We start from the raw sequence: 18,164 nt of genomic DNA, 5'->3' as shown, positions 1-18,164 counted from the left end.
AGCAAAATGACCTAAGATTCCTGGGGGAAAAAAAGAGTTAAGTGCATTTTGCTTAAAATAAGTAAAATTATTTGCCAGTGGGGTAAGAAAAATAATGATGTTTTAAGAGTATTTTACTAACCCCCCCACTGGCTGTTGATTTGACAGATAATTTGAGGAAATTCACAGGAAATAAGACTAAATATCTTATGTCATTTTGTTTATCTAGAAATGCATCTTGATTTAAGAATTTTTAGACTAGAAACAAGACAAAATATTAAGCAAGACAAGCCTTTTTATGCAGTGTGATGTTCTATTTGTGTCCAGGTTTAAATGATAATCCAGGTACTTCCCCATATATTGCGGCACACAACCTCATCAAGGCTCATGCTGAGGCCTGGCATGTGTATAATGACACATATCGTGCAAAACAAGGTGGCATTGTTGGCATCACAATAAACTGTGACTGGGCTGAACCAAGAAACCCATACAAACAGGAAGATGTGGATGCAGCCGAGCGTGCAGTTCAGGTACAGTTTCGTAGTTCAGTGATTTCCGCATTCATGACAGTGTTGTTATCGCTAACTGACACTGAAAATACTAAAAAAACATTTAAGTTAATTGAAATTAAAATATTAAAGTAAAAAACTAATTCAAACTATTAATAAATACTATGATAGTATAGCAACGATCCTAAAATAATAATACCTTTGTCTGTGTGCATGAATACTTAATCACTAGAGAATGCCTTTTTTCATCTGTTAAAACAGTTCATGATTGGTTGGTTTGCTCATCCTGTGTTCAATGGAGATTACAGCGATATAATGAAGAACAGAATTCGAGAGAGAAGTTTAGCTGCTGGCAGACCACAATCAAGGTGATACATATATTTTTTTCTGGGGAATTCAAAGTTTTGTATTCATATATTTATACATGCTTTTACATTTGTGTTTGACATCTAACAGGCTTCCAGAATTTACCCCAGAAGAAATAGCAAGAATTAAGGGAACTCATGATTATTTTGGATTCAACCACTACACCAGTGTCTTAGCCTTTTACGTTGACTTTGGAAACCAAGAGCACTACGATGCAGACAGGTGGCCTTTTAGTTTTAATCAGCATCATCGCACTGTTTCAGGCTCAATTTGTTTAAAACATCCATCAATATTTATTATGCTGTCATCTGTTCCAGGGGTGCAGTAATTATTAGAGATCGTACATGGCTGGAATCTGGATCTGACTGGTTGAATATAAATCCTGTGGGATTCAGAAAAAATCTGAATTTCATTAAGGAAGAATATGGAAACCCTCCCATTTACATTACAGAGAATGGCGTATCAGAACGAGGGCCAGTAGATCTGAATGACGTTCTCCGAATCCACTACTATGAAAACTATATCAATCAGGCCCTGAAAGGTAAAGAGATTTTATGCTTTTTTCATGCATCAATTTTAGACTCTTGGTAAAAATTCATTTGTACTAATTGAATGAAATATTGTTTTGTTATTTAGCGCGTTTGCTGGATGGTGTGGACATCCGCGGCTACGCTGCCTGGTCAGTAATGGACAATCTGGAATGGACGATGGGTTTTTCTGAAAGATTTGGCCTTTTCTATGTAAATCGATCAGATCCAGCTTTACCACGTATTCCTAAGAAATCAGTCTGGCGCTATGCTACAATAGTCAACTGCAATGGCTTCATAAGCCCAGGAGAAAGTCCACATGAATGTGAGATCCATGAACCTAATAGTGACGTCCCAGGTACTATCTCTCTCTCTCTCTCTCTCTCTCTCTCTCTCTATCTATCTATCTATCTATCTATCTATTTATCTATCTATCTATCTATCTATCTATCTGTTTGTCTATCCATCCATTCATCCATCCATCTCTCTTGTTTACAGGATCTACTGCTTAACCTCCTACTGGTGAGGAAATGTTGGTCAGTTTCTTGGGATTGGAAGTGTCAGGTTCTAATGCTGGACTGACTCTCAACGTCCTCTTCAGTCTCACCGTTATTGCCGCAGTCGCTGTTGTCCTCTTGGTGTTTGGACTTGTCAAGGGATTCAAGAAACAAAAACGTCTTTTATCTCGAAATCAATGTGTTCCTCTACAGGACAAGTTCTGAACATATTACCTGCTTTAACAATTATCATATGGGTAATAATATTCTATATCAAATGCATGTAATTTCACAGTTTCACAGTGCATTCTTGCTATAGTTTGACTTTATAATTTCTTATAAATATGTCTCTTTGAAAATATTAGCAATTGCATCAGTATCTACCTTTAATAGCAGTAAAATATTAGTTAACGTTATCTAAATTAGTAGCAATGTTCTGGTCATTATATATATATTTAAAAGTTTTCAGTCAATGTACACCCCAAAGGGACAATCCTGAGGGATGCAAACATTAAAATATAAGTCTAATAGAAGTGTAAAAGAAAAAAAAATCATGAATTTGTATTATTTGTGCCTTAATACGTTGGAAAATAGTAATAAATTAATTTTCTTATGTCTCTTTTTGGTCTTGCTCTTTTCAAGGTTAACATTGATAATTTACTGTCTGTTACTACCCTGATCTACTACAGGTGCATCTCAATAAATTAGAATGTCATGGAAAAGTTCATTTATTTCAGTAATTCAACTCAAATTGTAAAAATTGTGTATTAAATAAATTCAATGCACACAGACTGAAGTAGTTTAAGTCTTTGGTTCTTTTAATTGTGATGATTTTGGCTCACATTTAACAAAAACCCACCAATTCACAACAACAATCTCAACAAATCAGAATATGGTGACATGCCAATTAGTTTATCAACTCAAAACCTGCAAATGTTTCCTGAGCCTTCAAAATAGTCTCTCAGTTTGGTTCACTAGGCTACACAATCATGGGGATCTGCCAGTTGTCCAGAAGATAATCATTGACCCTTGTAGTGAATTTTGCTTTCGCCAACCTTGGGACGCCAATTAATGTAGTGAATTTTGCTTTTGCCAACCTAGGGAGGTGAAATAGTATAATGATAGGTACTCATGTCACAGCTGACGTTGTGATTCTTGGATCACATGTCAATTAATGTGTGGTTATGAGTACATCACATAAGAAAGATCTGGTGGGATCTCTAACTTGTAGAACCTCTTACTGTATTATGAACACAAGGAAGACACAAGTTGTAAGAAAATAAATTTTATTAACAAAAGATAGACAAGAGCAATCAACAACTACTAAATGAATACCATGAATGAGAAAGGAATAAAGTGCATAAGATGCATAAAATGCAAGTGATTATGTTGGGTGTTGCTATGTCAGAGCTACGTTATCTGGAAAGATAAACTGTTGCTACTCTGAAACAAATAAGGTGAATAACCTTACTATGCATCAAACAAATACGTGTAAGATTTGTTCTCAACTGCAATCAGCTATATAATATCTAGTGTAAATTAGAAAATCATATACTGACAATATACAACAATGCCAAGGTCTCTGGAGGAGGTTTGGAAGTGATATTTACGTTCGCTTTGGTTGAGTGAGCAGTCCTGTGCCGGTGACTTCTTCCACTGGTTGCGCTGGTGGCAGTACAGTGGAGCAGGAATCCGTTTCGACAGCCTTGAAGATGAAGTGCTGTAGGATGCTGATCTCCTGGAGCATCAAGGGTCCTAAGATCTGGAACACGCAGATGTGACCCTGGAGTAGGTGCTGAAGGTCCTTAGCTTGGAACATGCAAGCAAATGTACCTGAAGTGAAGGTTTGCTCGCCGGAGCTTAACCTTGTTGCAAATGTCTGTATGTCTTCTGCCTCTCTGGGCTAGAGACTCAGAACTTGGTCAATCCGCTTTGTCTCCCTAGGATGGAGACTCAGTATGCTGCATCAGTTGTTGTCTCGCTGGACAAAGACTTTGAACGTAGATTATCTCTTTCCTTGCAGGCTGGAGGCTCAGAACGTGGTCGAATCTGTTGCTGCCTCAAAAGCTGGAGACTTGGACACATTAAGTTCAAACATGATCGGAAAAGATTGAATTGTCATACATGCATTAATTTGTCCATTAAGCTAAGTTTGTGTAAGGTGTTGCACTACACGTTGCTGTCACAAGGAACACTTATTTCTCTGAATTAGTTTAAGATGTGTGTGTTGTAGTGTGCATCAGTTTTAAGGTTTGAAACCTAGTTACGAATGGATTTGGATAGATCTCCATGATCTCTCTTTGTTTCACCCACTGCTGCTGCATCTGGAGGTCCTAAGGAATATTTATGGTTGGTCACAGGCCAAACCCTTAGAAATCAGTCTCAAGGTGGGTGAAGGGCACAAACTGCATTTTGACCAACAGGAAGCTCCATCCTTCCCGGGCTTTGTACCAAAGGTCTTCTTCTTGCACTCTAAGAGATGTCTGGCTGTTGTCCTGGCATCTTTATCTGGCGGCATTGGACAGTTTGCTTATGTTAGTTCACCAAGATCCAATCAAAATGTAGCAAACCTCTATCCACTATGGTGGTCAGGGAGGGGCCCCCTTGCCATAAACTGGGCCTTGGAATGTGCTGTCCACTACACTCTTCACAAGGAGGGTAAGCCACAAACATTCATTGCCAAAGAAGCTGGCTGTTCACAGAGTGCTGTGTCCAAGCATGTTATCGAAAGTTGAGTGTAAGGAAAAAGTGTGGAAGAAAAAGATGCACAACCAACCGAGAGAACCGCAGCCTTGAGAGGCTTGTCAAGCAAAATCGATTCAAGAATTTGGGTGAACTTCACAAGGAATGGACTAAGCCTGGGGTCAAGGCATCAAGACATGTGCCACACACAGACGTGTCAAGGAATTTGGCTACAGTTGTTGTATTCCTCTTGTTAAGCCACTCCTGAACCACAGACAATGTCAGAGGCGTCTTACCTAGGCTAAGGAGAACAAGAAATGAACTGTTGCCCAGTGGTCCAAAGTCCTCTTTTCAGATGAAAGCAAGTTTTGTATTTCATTTGGAAACAAAGGTCCTAGAGTCTGGAGGAAGGGTGAAGAAGCTCCACAGTCAGAAACAGAAGTTTCCACAGTCTGTGATGATTTGGGCTGAAATGTCATCTGCTGGTGTTGGTCCACTGTGTTTTTTGAAAACCAAAGTCACTGCACCCAGTTTACCAATAAATTTTAGAGCACTTTGTGCTTCCTTCTGCTGACCAGCTTTTTAAAGATGCTGATTTCATTTTCCAGCAGGATTTGGCACCTGCCCACACTGCCAAAAGCACCTAAAGTTGGTTAAATGACCATGGTGTTGGTGTGCTTGACTGGCCAGCAAACTCTATGGGGTATTGTCAAGAGGAAAATGAGAAACAAGAGACCAAAAAATGCAGATGAGCTGAAGGCCACTGTCAAAGAAACCTGGGCTTCCATACCACCACAGCAGTGCCACAGACTGATCACCTCCATGCCACGCTGAATTGAGGCAGTAATTAAAGCAAAAGGAGCCCCTACCAAGTACTGAGTACATATACAGTAAATGAACATACTTTCCAGAATGCCAACAATTCACTAAAAGTGTTTTTTTTTTTTTTTTTATTGGTCTTATGAAGTATTCTAATTTGTTGAGATGGTGAATTGGTGGGTTTTTGTTAAATGTGAGCCAAAATCATCACAATTAAGAACCAAAGACTTAAACTACTTCAGTCTGTGTGCACTGAATTTATTAAATACACAAGTTTCACAATTTAAGTTGAATTACTGAAATAAATGAACTTTTCCATGACATTCTAATTTATTGAGATGCACCTGTATATGATACTGATGCATACTGACCCCTGTTGTCATGTTACGTTGTTGGGGAAAGCAGGAGACGCAGAGATATATTTAAACTGTCTTTAATAAAAAACACACATAAGAAACTAGAACGGACGAAGGGCAACTGAACAGGAAGGAACCAATATACACAAAATAATTAATAACATGTGCGGGACTAATTAACAAAATCAAACCAAACAAAAACAGGAAAATTACCAAATAAGGAAAACAGGAACTAAGGCTGGAGGGAAAACATGGAACACAAAGTCCAGAATCCTGACACCTGTTGAGTTTTATTAAAGCCTTGAAAACACACACACCAAGATAACAGGTATAATAAAAATAAATTGAAAGGAGACCGATCTTTGCTTATTCAGATAGTAGCATAAAAGCAGATTTATATAATCAATACAGTTTCTCCCAAAGCAAAGTTCACTGAATATTTTTTATTATATTATTACATTCAAACATGTTATTTGGTCTGTGTTTGGAGATCTGGTGAGATTTTGGAGAATCTAATTTTCAAGATTTTTAAAGACCAGATTTACAGACAGCACAAACGCTCCAGCCACTTGCACACAATGTTAGAAATATTAATCATGTATGAAAGAATACAGGATAATAGATTAAAATAAATCTCATTAGTTAAGCTCATTTTACATTGTTCTATTATTGATGCAAATAATGTATAAAAATACTTTCATCTTATTGTTTTATAAGACAAATAATAATCTTTTTTTTTTATCATTATGCTCATTGTGTGATTATGTACAAAGTAAATTTAGACACAGATTTTCTACAGCTTTATTTACTCTGTATAAAAGTCATAAGTTTTTCTTTTTCTTTTTCAGTTTAATATATAAAATGTTTTCTAACAGAGTTTTCTCTGCTGACATTTCAGTGTTTCTGCAGTAAGTAAAAGTATAAATCCCAGTTGAATATTTCAGACAATTTATCAGAGACTGCTGGGAAATAGTAGCTTTCAAGTTCCCTTAATGTATTAAAATACCTCCATGCCTCTGGTTTTATTAAGGCTAAACAATTGCTAATTTGAAAGTTTTTTCATGAGATTTCATTGGATTGTTCATTTTATCAAAAGTCAAGTCAAATGACCTTTATTTAGTGCTTTATACTGACTGTCAAAGTAGCTTAAAGGGTTACTCCACCCCATAATGAAAATTTTGTCATTAATCACTTACCCTCATGTAGTTCCAAACCCGTAAAAGCTTTGTTTGTCTTCGGGAACACAATTTAAGATATTTTGGATTAAAACCAGGATGCTTGTGACTGGCCCATTGACTGCCAGGTAAATACCACTGTCAAGACCCAGAAAAGTATGAAAGACATCATCAGTTTTCATTAGTTCTTCCATGACAACTCTGAAGGTTTTAGCATGGTAATGCATATGACAATGTTAATGTATTTGGTCTTGGCAATATAGATCTGCTACGTTGCTGCTGAATTGCTGCTGCTGCAGGCAAGTACAGAAACTTGCTACTGCCAAAGCATATGTCGATATGGTGCTGTGAGTATTTAAGACATGCTGATGCCGCACAAATAGCATGTAAAATAACCTGTAGCAGATCTATACAGGTGGAGCTGGGGAAGGTGGAGGGTTTCAGAGGAACTCTGAAAGTGCGCTGCTGCGAAAGCTAGAGTGAATGCCAATCAGCCATTTAAATGTAAAACTGCAAACTGATTGACTGTGTACGTGACATGAACCAATCAGCTTATGCCAAGTATAAGGCTGTGAATATCATCAGTTATGTTAACACCCGTCAACCTGCGCCATCTAGAGTTTCATGAAAGAACTAGACATTTAATTAGATTTAATTAATTAATTAGATTCCCTACACCTGTGTTTGTTAATTATTCCAGTGTATATTAGTTCCTGCCTGTTGAGTTCTCCTTCGTCCTGTCTACAAGTTACATACATGTGTCTTGCCTGCTCCTGGTTTTTAATTTTAAATTCTATTTTCATTTATCTCCACGTCTCCTGCGTTCGTCTTCCAACAACGTGATGTGACACTTTGATTTGAACGAAAACAGCGTATTCGGCGTACGCAGTGTGCATCCAGTGGAAACTCTCCAAAATGGCGCTATGCTGACGTGGAGACAAATTGTTGAATAAAATCATTATTTTTTTCTTTGTGTACAAAAAGTATTATTGTCACTTTATAAAATTCTGATTGAACTATTGATGGCAGATGGACTATTTTGTACTTTTCATACTTTTCTGGGTCTTGACAGTGGTATTTACCTAGCAGTCAATGGGACAGTCACAAGCTTCTCGGTTTTCATCTAAAATATCTTAAATTGCTTTCCGAAGACAAACAAAGCTTTTACAGGTTTGGAACAACATAGGGGTTAATGAGTAATGACAAACTTTTCACTTTGGGGTGGAGTAACCCTTTGACAGTATCAACAGGATAATATTTTCAATAATGCAAAAGGACAATAATTTTAAACTGATAGTCATTTTCCAGCTAAAGTCAGTTCATTGATAATTCAGTGATTTCATCACATTACAGTCCCTCACGTCCACTGCGTTCTCAAAACTCTGCAGTTTGAGAATACATAGAATATCAAAATCAACTGCGGGCGGCAGATCATTTTCTTATTTAGCCCCCAAAATCTGGAACAATCTACCTAACACTGTTCGGGAGGCAGACACACTCTGTCACTTTAAATCTAGATTAAAGACCCATCTCTTTAACCTGGCCTACATATAACACACTCCTATAATTCAAATCCGTTAAAGGATTGTTAGGCTGCATTAATTAGGTCAACCGGAACCGGGAACACTTCCCATAACACCCAGTGTATTCATTGCATTGTAAGAAGAATGGCATCTATGCTAATATTAGTCTGTTTCATTTTTATTCCATGGTCACCTAGCCACCAGACCCAGTCTGTATCCAGATCAGATGGTCACTGCAGTCACCTGATCCAGTCCGTACCCAGTCCAGATGGTGGATCAGCACCTAGAGACAGCCTCTTAAGCCCTGAATGTCAGCGGAGACCATGTCAACTAGATGAGCCCCAGAAACAGATCCCTAGTGAAGACCTCATCACCTAGACGGCCATTGGCGCAAGAACACGGGAACCTGACGAGTCCTCTGCACAAACTGATTTTGCTGCAACATGGAACAGACTGCTGGTTTATCTGTACCCCCGACTGAGCCTGGTTTCTCCCAAGGTTTTTTCTCCATTTCTGTCACTGATGGAGTTTTGGTTCATTGCCGCTATTGCGCCATTCTCAACATAATACCTGCTTTAACAATTATCATATGGGTAATAAAAATTATGTAAAAAATAATTTCAGTATCTACCTTTAACAGTAATAAAATATCAGTTAACTTTATCTAAATTAGTAGCAATGTTAATTATATCATTTGCTGTGTATCATAAATACATCAAAAGTGACACTGCCTTGAAATATGATATAATGATTGCTTTCTTATATAATGTGATTTATCAAGTGCATCAGTTAACTCTTGTCACATGTCACATTTTTATGTATGTTTTTGTTTTGTTTTAGAAAATCACTTCAGTACTTAATACTTAAATGAATATATATATATATATATATATATAATCATTGTTTATTCATCTGATTAATCATTTATTTAAGTCAAATCAAGTCAAGTCGAGCTTTATTGTCATTCTGCTACATGTGTGGACATATAGTGGAACGAGATGTCATGTCTCACAGGACCACGGTGCTACATACTAGTTAAACATAATATAAACATACAACAGTACACGAATAAGAAAAGCAATTATAGACCTATACAACGGTTAACCATCTGACTATACATATACTATAAATACTATAACTATAATAAATAGTTGACTACACATACAAAACTGAGACAACAAAAACTTTACATAAGTACTGTACATGACGTTTTACAAAAGATACATTTGTACATTAAATTGTACAAATGAAAAAAAAAAGATGTTTTGTACATGAGATTGTGCAAAAGAGATATTTTGTGCATTAAATTGTGCAGAAAAGAGAATTTGAGGGAAGCAGTGCATAGTGCAAAATGATTCATAGTGCAATGCACAAATAAACAATCCTACTGAGTAAGTATACTGAGTTTAGTTTTCAGTCAACAATACTTGGATTTTTTTCAGGCATGTGTACATACACATACAGGAGCTTCTCAATAAATTAGAATGTTGTGGGAAAGTTAATTTATTTCAGTAATTCAATTTAAATTGTGAAACTCGTGTATTTAATAAATTCAGTGCACGCAGACTGAAGTAGTTTAAGTCTTTGGTTCTTTTAATTGTGATGATTTTGGCTCACATTTAACAAAAACCCACCAATTCACCATCTCAACAAATTAGAATACTTCATAAGACCAATAAAAAAAACATTTTTAGTGAATTGTTGGCATTCTGGAAAGTATGTTGATTTACTGTATATGTACTCAATACTTGGTAGGGGCTCCTTTTGCTTTAATTACTGCCTCAATTCAGCGTGGCATGGAGGTGATCAGTCTGTGGCACTGCTGTGGTGGTATGGAAGCCCAGGTTTCTTTGACAGTGGCCTTCAGCTCATCTGCATTTTTTGGTCTTTTGTTTCTCATTTTCCTCTTGACAATACCCCATAGAGTTTGCTGGCCAGTCAAGCACACCAACACCATGGTCATTTAACCAACTTTTGGTGCTTTTGGTAGTGTGGGCAGGTGCCAAATCCTGCTGGTCAGCAGAAGGAAGCATGAAGTGCTCTAAAATTTCTCGGTAAACGGGTGCAGTGACTTTGGTTTTCAAAAAACACAGTGGACCAACACCAGCAGATGACATTACACCCCAAATCATCACAGACTGTGGAAACTTAACACCGAACTTCAAGCAACTTGGGCTATGAGCTTCTCCACCCTTCCTCCAGACTCTAGGACCTTGGTTTCCAAATGAAATACAAAACTTGCTCTCATCTGAAAAGAGGACTTTGGACCACTGGGCAACAGTCCATTTCTTGTTCTCCTTAGCCCAGGTAAGACGCCTCTGACATTGTCTGTGGTTCAGGAGTGGCTTAATACAATCAAAATCTTTATGCATCTTTATCTTCCACACTTTTTCCTTCCACTCAACTTTCTGTTAACATGCTTGGTTACAGCACTCTGTGAACAGCCAGCTTCTTTGGCAATGAATGTTTGTGGCTTACCCTCCTTGTGAAGGGTGTCAATGATTGTCTTCCCCATGATTGTGTAGCCTAGTGAATCAAACTGAGAGACCATTTTGAAGGCTCAGGAAACCTTTGCAGGTGTTTTGAGTTGATTAGCTAATTGGCATGTCACCATTTGTTGAGATTGTTGTTGTGAATTGGTGGGTTTTTGTTAAATGTGAGCCAAAATCATGAACCAAAAGAACCAAAGACTTAAACTACTTCAGTCTGTGTATACTGAATTCATTTAATACACAAGTTTTACAATTTGAGTTGAATTACTGAAATAAATGAACTTTTCCACGACATTCTAATTTATTGACATGCACCTGTACATATGTATCTATGAAATAAGATACTCAACAAAAACACATGCAAACTGTACAGTTTCACATATTTCAGGCTTTTTGGCTCATATATGCAGTTCATTACTATTCAGAGATGCTTAAGAGACACACAAATGAACATTCCTCAAAAGCCTGTTGTGTTATATTTGATACTTACATTTTAACATGAACATTTTTTATTTACTTTTTTTTTTTAAATATTAATCAAGAAAACCCAAGCTGAATTAGTCCAGTACATATTCATCATCAATTATAACTAACAATCTAAAAGTTTTCGATCATCAATCAAAAATAAAATAAAAAAATGTTAAAAAAATCACGAATGAATCATGTATTATTTGTGTTTTAATACGTTGGAACATAGTAATAAATTAATTTTCTTATGTCTCTTTTTGGTCTTGCTCTTTTTAGGGTTAACAATGATAATTTACTGTCAGTTACTATCCTGATATGATATGATATCAATGCATATTGACCCCTGTTGAGTTTTATTAAAGCCTTTAAAACACACACACCAAGATAACTTGGTATAATAAAAAAAAATTGAAAGGAGACCGATCTTTGCTTATTCCGATAATACAGCATAAAAGCAGATTTATATAATCAATACAGTTTCTCTCAAAGCAAAGTTCACTGGAAACTTTCAGTGTAAGAATATACACTCAAACGTCTTATTTGGTCTGTGTGTTTGGAGATCTGGTGAGATTTTGGAGAATCTGATTTTCAAGGTTTTTTTCAAAGACCAGATTTACAGACAGCACAAACGGTCCAGCCACTTGCAGATTGATATTGTAGATTAAAATAAACTGCATTCCACATTAGTTATGCTCACTTTACATTATTCTATTATTGATGCAACGGATGTATTAAAATACCTTCATCTTAGAATAATAGAATAATAACGAATAATAATCATTTTTTATCATTATGCTCATTGTGTGATTATGTACAAAGTAAATTTAGACACAGATTTTCTACAGCTTTATTTATACTGTATGAAAGCCATCATTTTTACTTTTCTTTTCAGTCCCATGTATAAAATGTTTTCTAACAGAGTTTTCTCTGCTGACATTTCAGTGTTTCTGCAGTAAGTAAAAGTATACATCCCAACTGAATATTTCAGACAGTTTAACAGAGACTGCTGGGAAATAGTAGCTTTCAAGTTCCCTTAATGTATTAAAATACCTCCATGCTTCTGGTTTTATTAAGGTTAAACAATTGCTAATTTGAAAGGTTTTTTCATTAGATGTCACTGGATTGTTCATTTTATCAAAACTCAAGTCAAATCACCTTTATTTATATAGCGCTTTATACAATATTGACAGTGTCAAAGTCATTTTAAATTATCAGTTCATTGATGATTCAGTGATGTCATCATCCAGTTCAGCTCTCTTCCAAAAGTATCTGTGTAATCAGTCAAGAGTCCCCAACTAAGAAAGCCAAAGGTTATAGCAGCAAGGAACTTTATTTATAAATGTTTTAGTTATTGATGAGTTATACTCATGTATGGCAAGCCGTTTTGACTTTTATTAGTTCTCAGGATATGAATTATTGATATCAACAGTTCCATTTTTACTAGTTAAAATGTTCATTCTTGATATCAGGAACTGGTTTCCTACTAGTAACAATTGCTATTTTTGATATCAGCAATTACATTTCCACTAATAACATTGTTAATTCTTGATATCAACAATTCAATTTTTACTAGTTAAAATGCTAATTATTGATATCAGGAATTAAATTTCAACTAGTAAAAAATATAAATAATTCAAGAATTTATATACTGGGAATTGCAATAGGCAAGCCGTTTTGACTTGTATTGATTTAAAGGATATGAAATCTTGATATCGACAATTCAGTTTTCACTAGTTAAAATGCTAATTCTTGATATCAGGAATTGGATTTCTACTAGTAGCAATGGCTATTTTTTGTTACCAGAAATTACATTTCCACTAGTAACATTGTTAATTCTTGATATCAACAATTCAATTTTCACTAGTTAAAATGATTGTTGATATCATTAATTAATTTCTTACTAGTTGAAATTACAATTTCACTTATCAGAAATACAATCCCTATTATTAAAAACTTTATTTTTGATATCAGTGATCAATATTAAGATCAGATATCAGATATATCAGATATTAAGAATTCATATCTTTTGAAGGAATTAAAGTCAAAATGGTTTGCCATAACTCATGATTATCTTAAGCATGAATTAATGCTCTGTCAATAGCTTTGGCCATTGTATCAGTATTTTATTTTCCAAGTTGTGTATTCCGAGTTAAAATAGCAATAGGCAGACAGTTTTTTGTGGCAGACCTAATCTGTTGAAAAGAGATGTTCTTCTGTGACTTCTGTGACACATGAAGGTTGCTTTATTTAATATTTAGTTATGTCACAGAAGTTAGTAAGTTTTATACAAGTTGTTTTATCATTATAGGGTAGATGTGTACATACACTGCCAAAACTGACAGGGTGTATCAGAATTTGGGCACTAAATAGGACAAGGATCTGCCGCCCACCGTTGATTTTGATATTCTAGGTATTTTCAAATGGACAGAGTTTTGAGATTGCAACAGACATGTAGGACAATAAAGCAACATGAGTTTGCTCCCAACTGTTGATATCAGAAATACACAATCTGTTAAAAAATGCTTTGTCATATTGAACAGATCATTCAGTGTTGGGCAAGTTACTCTGAAAATGTAATTAAATTACTGATTACTGATTACTCCTTTTAAAAGTAATCAAATTACAGTTCTGATTACTTTATTTCAAAAGTAATTAGTTACATTACTTTTTTTCTGTACATCCACGAAATTTACCTGAAATATTAAATTTGTGTGTTGCTATTCCAGCATAAATGCTCGATAAAATATTTGTTATTAAAGCATCAAGATTCACAAACCACTGTTATTTTTACTAAAAGCAATAGGCTGCTGCGTGCGTGGTTGCAGAATGCACGGCATTTCGAGCGGTGAGTGGATTCTCTGATTGTCCATTGCATTCCAGAAATCAACATTGTTCAACTCTGCAAACACATGCAAATAGAAACTCTGCCTATGCTTACGCGTGTTCATCGTTTTTGTTTTATATTAGTTGTTCTTGTTGCTTTTGTGCGATTCATGAATAGCAATTCATTTGTTTTAGATATTTTATGTTTAGATATTTCTATTTCGCGGGAGTCCCGCAAATCATTTTATTCTATTGCTTCCCTTCATTTTCCTGTTTTTTCATTGGTAGTATCCATTTTATCAAAGTTTAGATATTTCTATTTCGCCTTACAAAGTAATGCGTTACTGCCAAACACTGCAGATCATGTATTTGATAGTCCCGCAAATCATTTTATTCTATTGATCATGTATTTCTGATATCAACAATTGGCAGAGCAATTTCTGATATCCCTTCAAAAATAGACGTGAACCATGTGATTACTGACATAAACAATAAAGGTCTTTACTAGTAAGTGACATTTAACTAGTGAAAATACAATTACAAATATTAAGAACTAGTGAAAATCAGTGAAAATTTTATTGTTCATATCAAGAATTAACATTGTTTCGAGTGGAAATGTAATTTCTGATATCATAAATAGCCATTGCTAGTACACTGCAAAAAAAAAAAAAAAAAAAAAAAAAAAAAATTCTTCCTTAGTATTTTTGTCTTGTTTCCAAGTATAAATATCTAAAAAATCTTGAATCAGGTTGCAAGTAAAACGACTTAAGATATTATGTGAAAGTCATCATTTTTACTTTTCTTTTCAGTCCCATGTATAAAATGTTTTCTAACAGAGTTTTCTCTGCTGACATTTTTTAGTGTTTCTGCAGTAAGTAAAAGTATACATCCCAACTGAATATTTCAGACAATTTAACAGAGACTGCTGGGAACTTGCAGCTTTCAATTTCCCTCAGTGTATTAAAATACCCCCATGCCTCTGGTTTTATTAAGGTTAAACAATTGCTAATTTGAAAGGTTTTGTATTAGATGTCACTGGATTGTTCATTTTATCAAAACTCAAGTCAAATCACCTTTATTTATATAGCGCTTTATACAATATTGATGTTGTCAAAGTAGCTTTACAGAGTCAACAGAATAATAGTTTCAATAATGCAAAAGTATCTTTGCAATCAGTCAAGCATCCCCAACTAAACAAGCCAAAGGTGATAGTGGCAAGGAACCAAAACTCCATCTTTGACAAATGAAGAAAAAACCTTTAGGCACAGTCAGGGTGCCAGTTCTCTGAGCAAAAACAGCATGGCGTGGTTTAATTCCAGGCTGCAACACAGGTCAGATTGTGCAGAGGACTTGTCTGGTTCCCGTGGTCTTGTGCCGGTGGTCGTCGAGGTCTTCGGAGGGAATCTGTCTCTGAGGCGCATCTAGTTGACATGGTCTCCACTGACATTCATGGCTGTAGAGGTTGTCTCTAGGTGCTGATCCACCATCTGGACTGGATACAGACTGGATCTGGGTGGCTACAGTGACCTCGTAATAAGAATAAAACAGACCGATATTAGCATAGATGCCATTCCTCTTATGATGTAACAAGTACATCGGGTGTTATGGGAAGTGTTCCCGGTTCTGGTTGGCCTAATTAATACAACCTAACAATCCTTTAATGGATTTTAATTATAAAATTGTGATAGTGTATTATGTGTACACCAGGTTAAAGAGATGGATTTTTAATCTAATTTTAACGATCTCTTAAAAAATGCTTTGTCATATTGGTGTGTCACCACCAATATGACAAAGCATTTTTTAACAGACCGTTACAAAGGTCATTTTAGATATCAGAAATTGCTCTCCCAATTATTGATATCAGAAATACACTATATTGATCTGTTAAAAAGTGCTTTGTCATATTGGTGTGTCACCACCAATATGACAAAGCATTTTTTAACAGACCGTTACAAAGGTCATTTTAGATATCAGAAATTGCTCTCCCAATTGTTGATATCAGAAATACACTATATTGATCTGTTAAAAAGTGCTTTGTCATATTGGTGTGTCACCACCAATATGACAAAGCATTTTTTAACAGATAGTGTATTTCTGATATCAACAATTGAGAGAGCAATTTCTGATATCTAAAATGACCTTTGTTACTAACAATCACATTCATGATATCAGAAATTAACATTGTCACTAGTGACAGTTAAATTGTTGATATCAATAATTAAACTGTTGATATCAAGAATAGATGTCTGTAACCATGTGATTACTGATATAAAAAATAAAGGTTTTTACTAGTAAGAATTGTATTTCTTATTAGTGAAACTGTAATTTAACTAGTAAGAAATTAATTATTGATGTCAACAATTAAATATGAATGGCAGCCTATGGTGACATTTAATTAGTGAAGTCAAGTCAAGTCAAGTCACCTTTATTTATATACCGCCTTTAACAATATAGAATTGTAACAAAGTGGCTGTACAGTATTAAATAGGAAATAGTGCATCAATAATGCAAAAGGGCAACAGTAAACACTCAATTTTCAGGTAAAGGCAGTTCATCACTGGATTCAATGATGTCATCATCTAGCTCAGTTCAGTTCAAATAGTATACAATATTGTGTGAAGAAAAAGTGTCCCCAGCTAAGCAAGCCAGAGGCGACAGCGGCAAGGAACCAAAACTCCATCAATGACAAATTAAGAAAAAAACCTTAGGAGAAACCAGGCTCAGTCGAAGGGCCAGTTCTCCTCTGGCCAGACGCAGAGGACTCATCTGGTTCCCGTGGTCTTGTGCCGACGGCTGTCTAGGTGACGAGGTCTTCACTGGGGATCCGTCTCTGGGGCTCCGTCTCTGGGGCTCATCTAGTCGATGTGGTCTCTGCTGACATTCATGGCTGTAGAGGTCATCTCTAGGTGCTGATCCACCATCTGATCTGGGTACAGACTGGATCCGGGGGACTGCAGTGACCATCTGATCTGGATACGGACTGGATATGGGGGTTAAGGTGACCTCGGAATAAGAAAGAAACAGACTAATATTAGCGTAGATGCCATTCTTCTTATGATGCACTGATTACATCAGGTGTTATGGGAAGTGTTCCCGGTTCTGGTTGACCTAATTAATGCAGCCTAACAATCCTTTAACAGATTTGAATTATAGGAATATGTTGATGTGTTATGTGTAAGCAAGGTTAAAGAGATGGGTCTTTAATCTAGATTTAAACTGACAGACTGTGTCTGTGTTACTCTCTCCAGCCCCCTATACCAAAAGATGCTCCAATTTAACCATACTTGTTCTACCATACTTGTAATAAGGAGTTGAATTGACAGTTTTTGTTATTTGGAGTATACACGAGACTAGATAGTGATCTGGGATATCATCACTTTGCTGCAGAATTTCAACGGCATTGACATCAATTCCATGTGACAGTATTAAGTCTAGAGTATGATTTTGACAATGAGTGGGACCTGACACGTGTTGTCTAACCCCAATAGAGTTCAGAATGTCTATAAATGCTGCTCCCAGTGCATCATTTTCATCATCAACATGGATGTTAAAGTCACCTACTATTAAGACCTTATCTGTAGCCAACACTAACTCAGATAGAAAATCAGCTAATTTTTTAAGAAGTGAAAATACAATTACAGATATCAAGAATTATATTTTTTTAAAGGTTGAAATTTAATTCCTGATAGCAGTAATTAGCATTTTAACTAGTGATTAACTAAATTAAATTGTTGATATCAAGAATTAACATTGTTTCTGGTGGAAATGTAATTTCTGATATCAAAAATAACCATTGTTACTAGTACACTGCAAAAAATAAATAAATTAATTAAATAAATAAATAAAAAAAAAAAACGATTTTCTTCCTTAGTATTTTGTCTTGTTTTCTAGTATAAGTATCTAAAAATTCTTGAATCAGGATGCATTTACTGAACAAGTAAAATGACT

The 18,164-nt window shown here is 35.6% G+C and overlaps 1 protein-coding gene across 1 annotated transcript in view; it reads left to right on the top strand.

Annotated features, from left to right (window-relative positions):
• Window positions 1–18,164, top strand: part of LOC127170782 (lactase/phlorizin hydrolase) — a 208,002-nt gene that overhangs the window by 6,404 nt on the left and 183,434 nt on the right. The window contains 5 exon segments of the mRNA XM_051119020.1: window positions 307–509; window positions 750–856; window positions 945–1,076; window positions 1,172–1,395; window positions 1,491–1,660. Coding sequence (XP_050974977.1) covers window positions 307–509; window positions 750–856; window positions 945–1,076; window positions 1,172–1,395; window positions 1,491–1,660 — 836 coding nt within the window.

Source organism: Labeo rohita, chromosome 9 (genome assembly GCF_022985175.1).
Source record: "Labeo rohita strain BAU-BD-2019 chromosome 9, IGBB_LRoh.1.0, whole genome shotgun sequence".
Classification (NCBI taxonomy): domain Eukaryota; kingdom Metazoa; phylum Chordata; class Actinopteri; order Cypriniformes; family Cyprinidae; genus Labeo; species Labeo rohita.
This window is presented reverse-complemented; position numbering and strand designations above follow the sequence as displayed.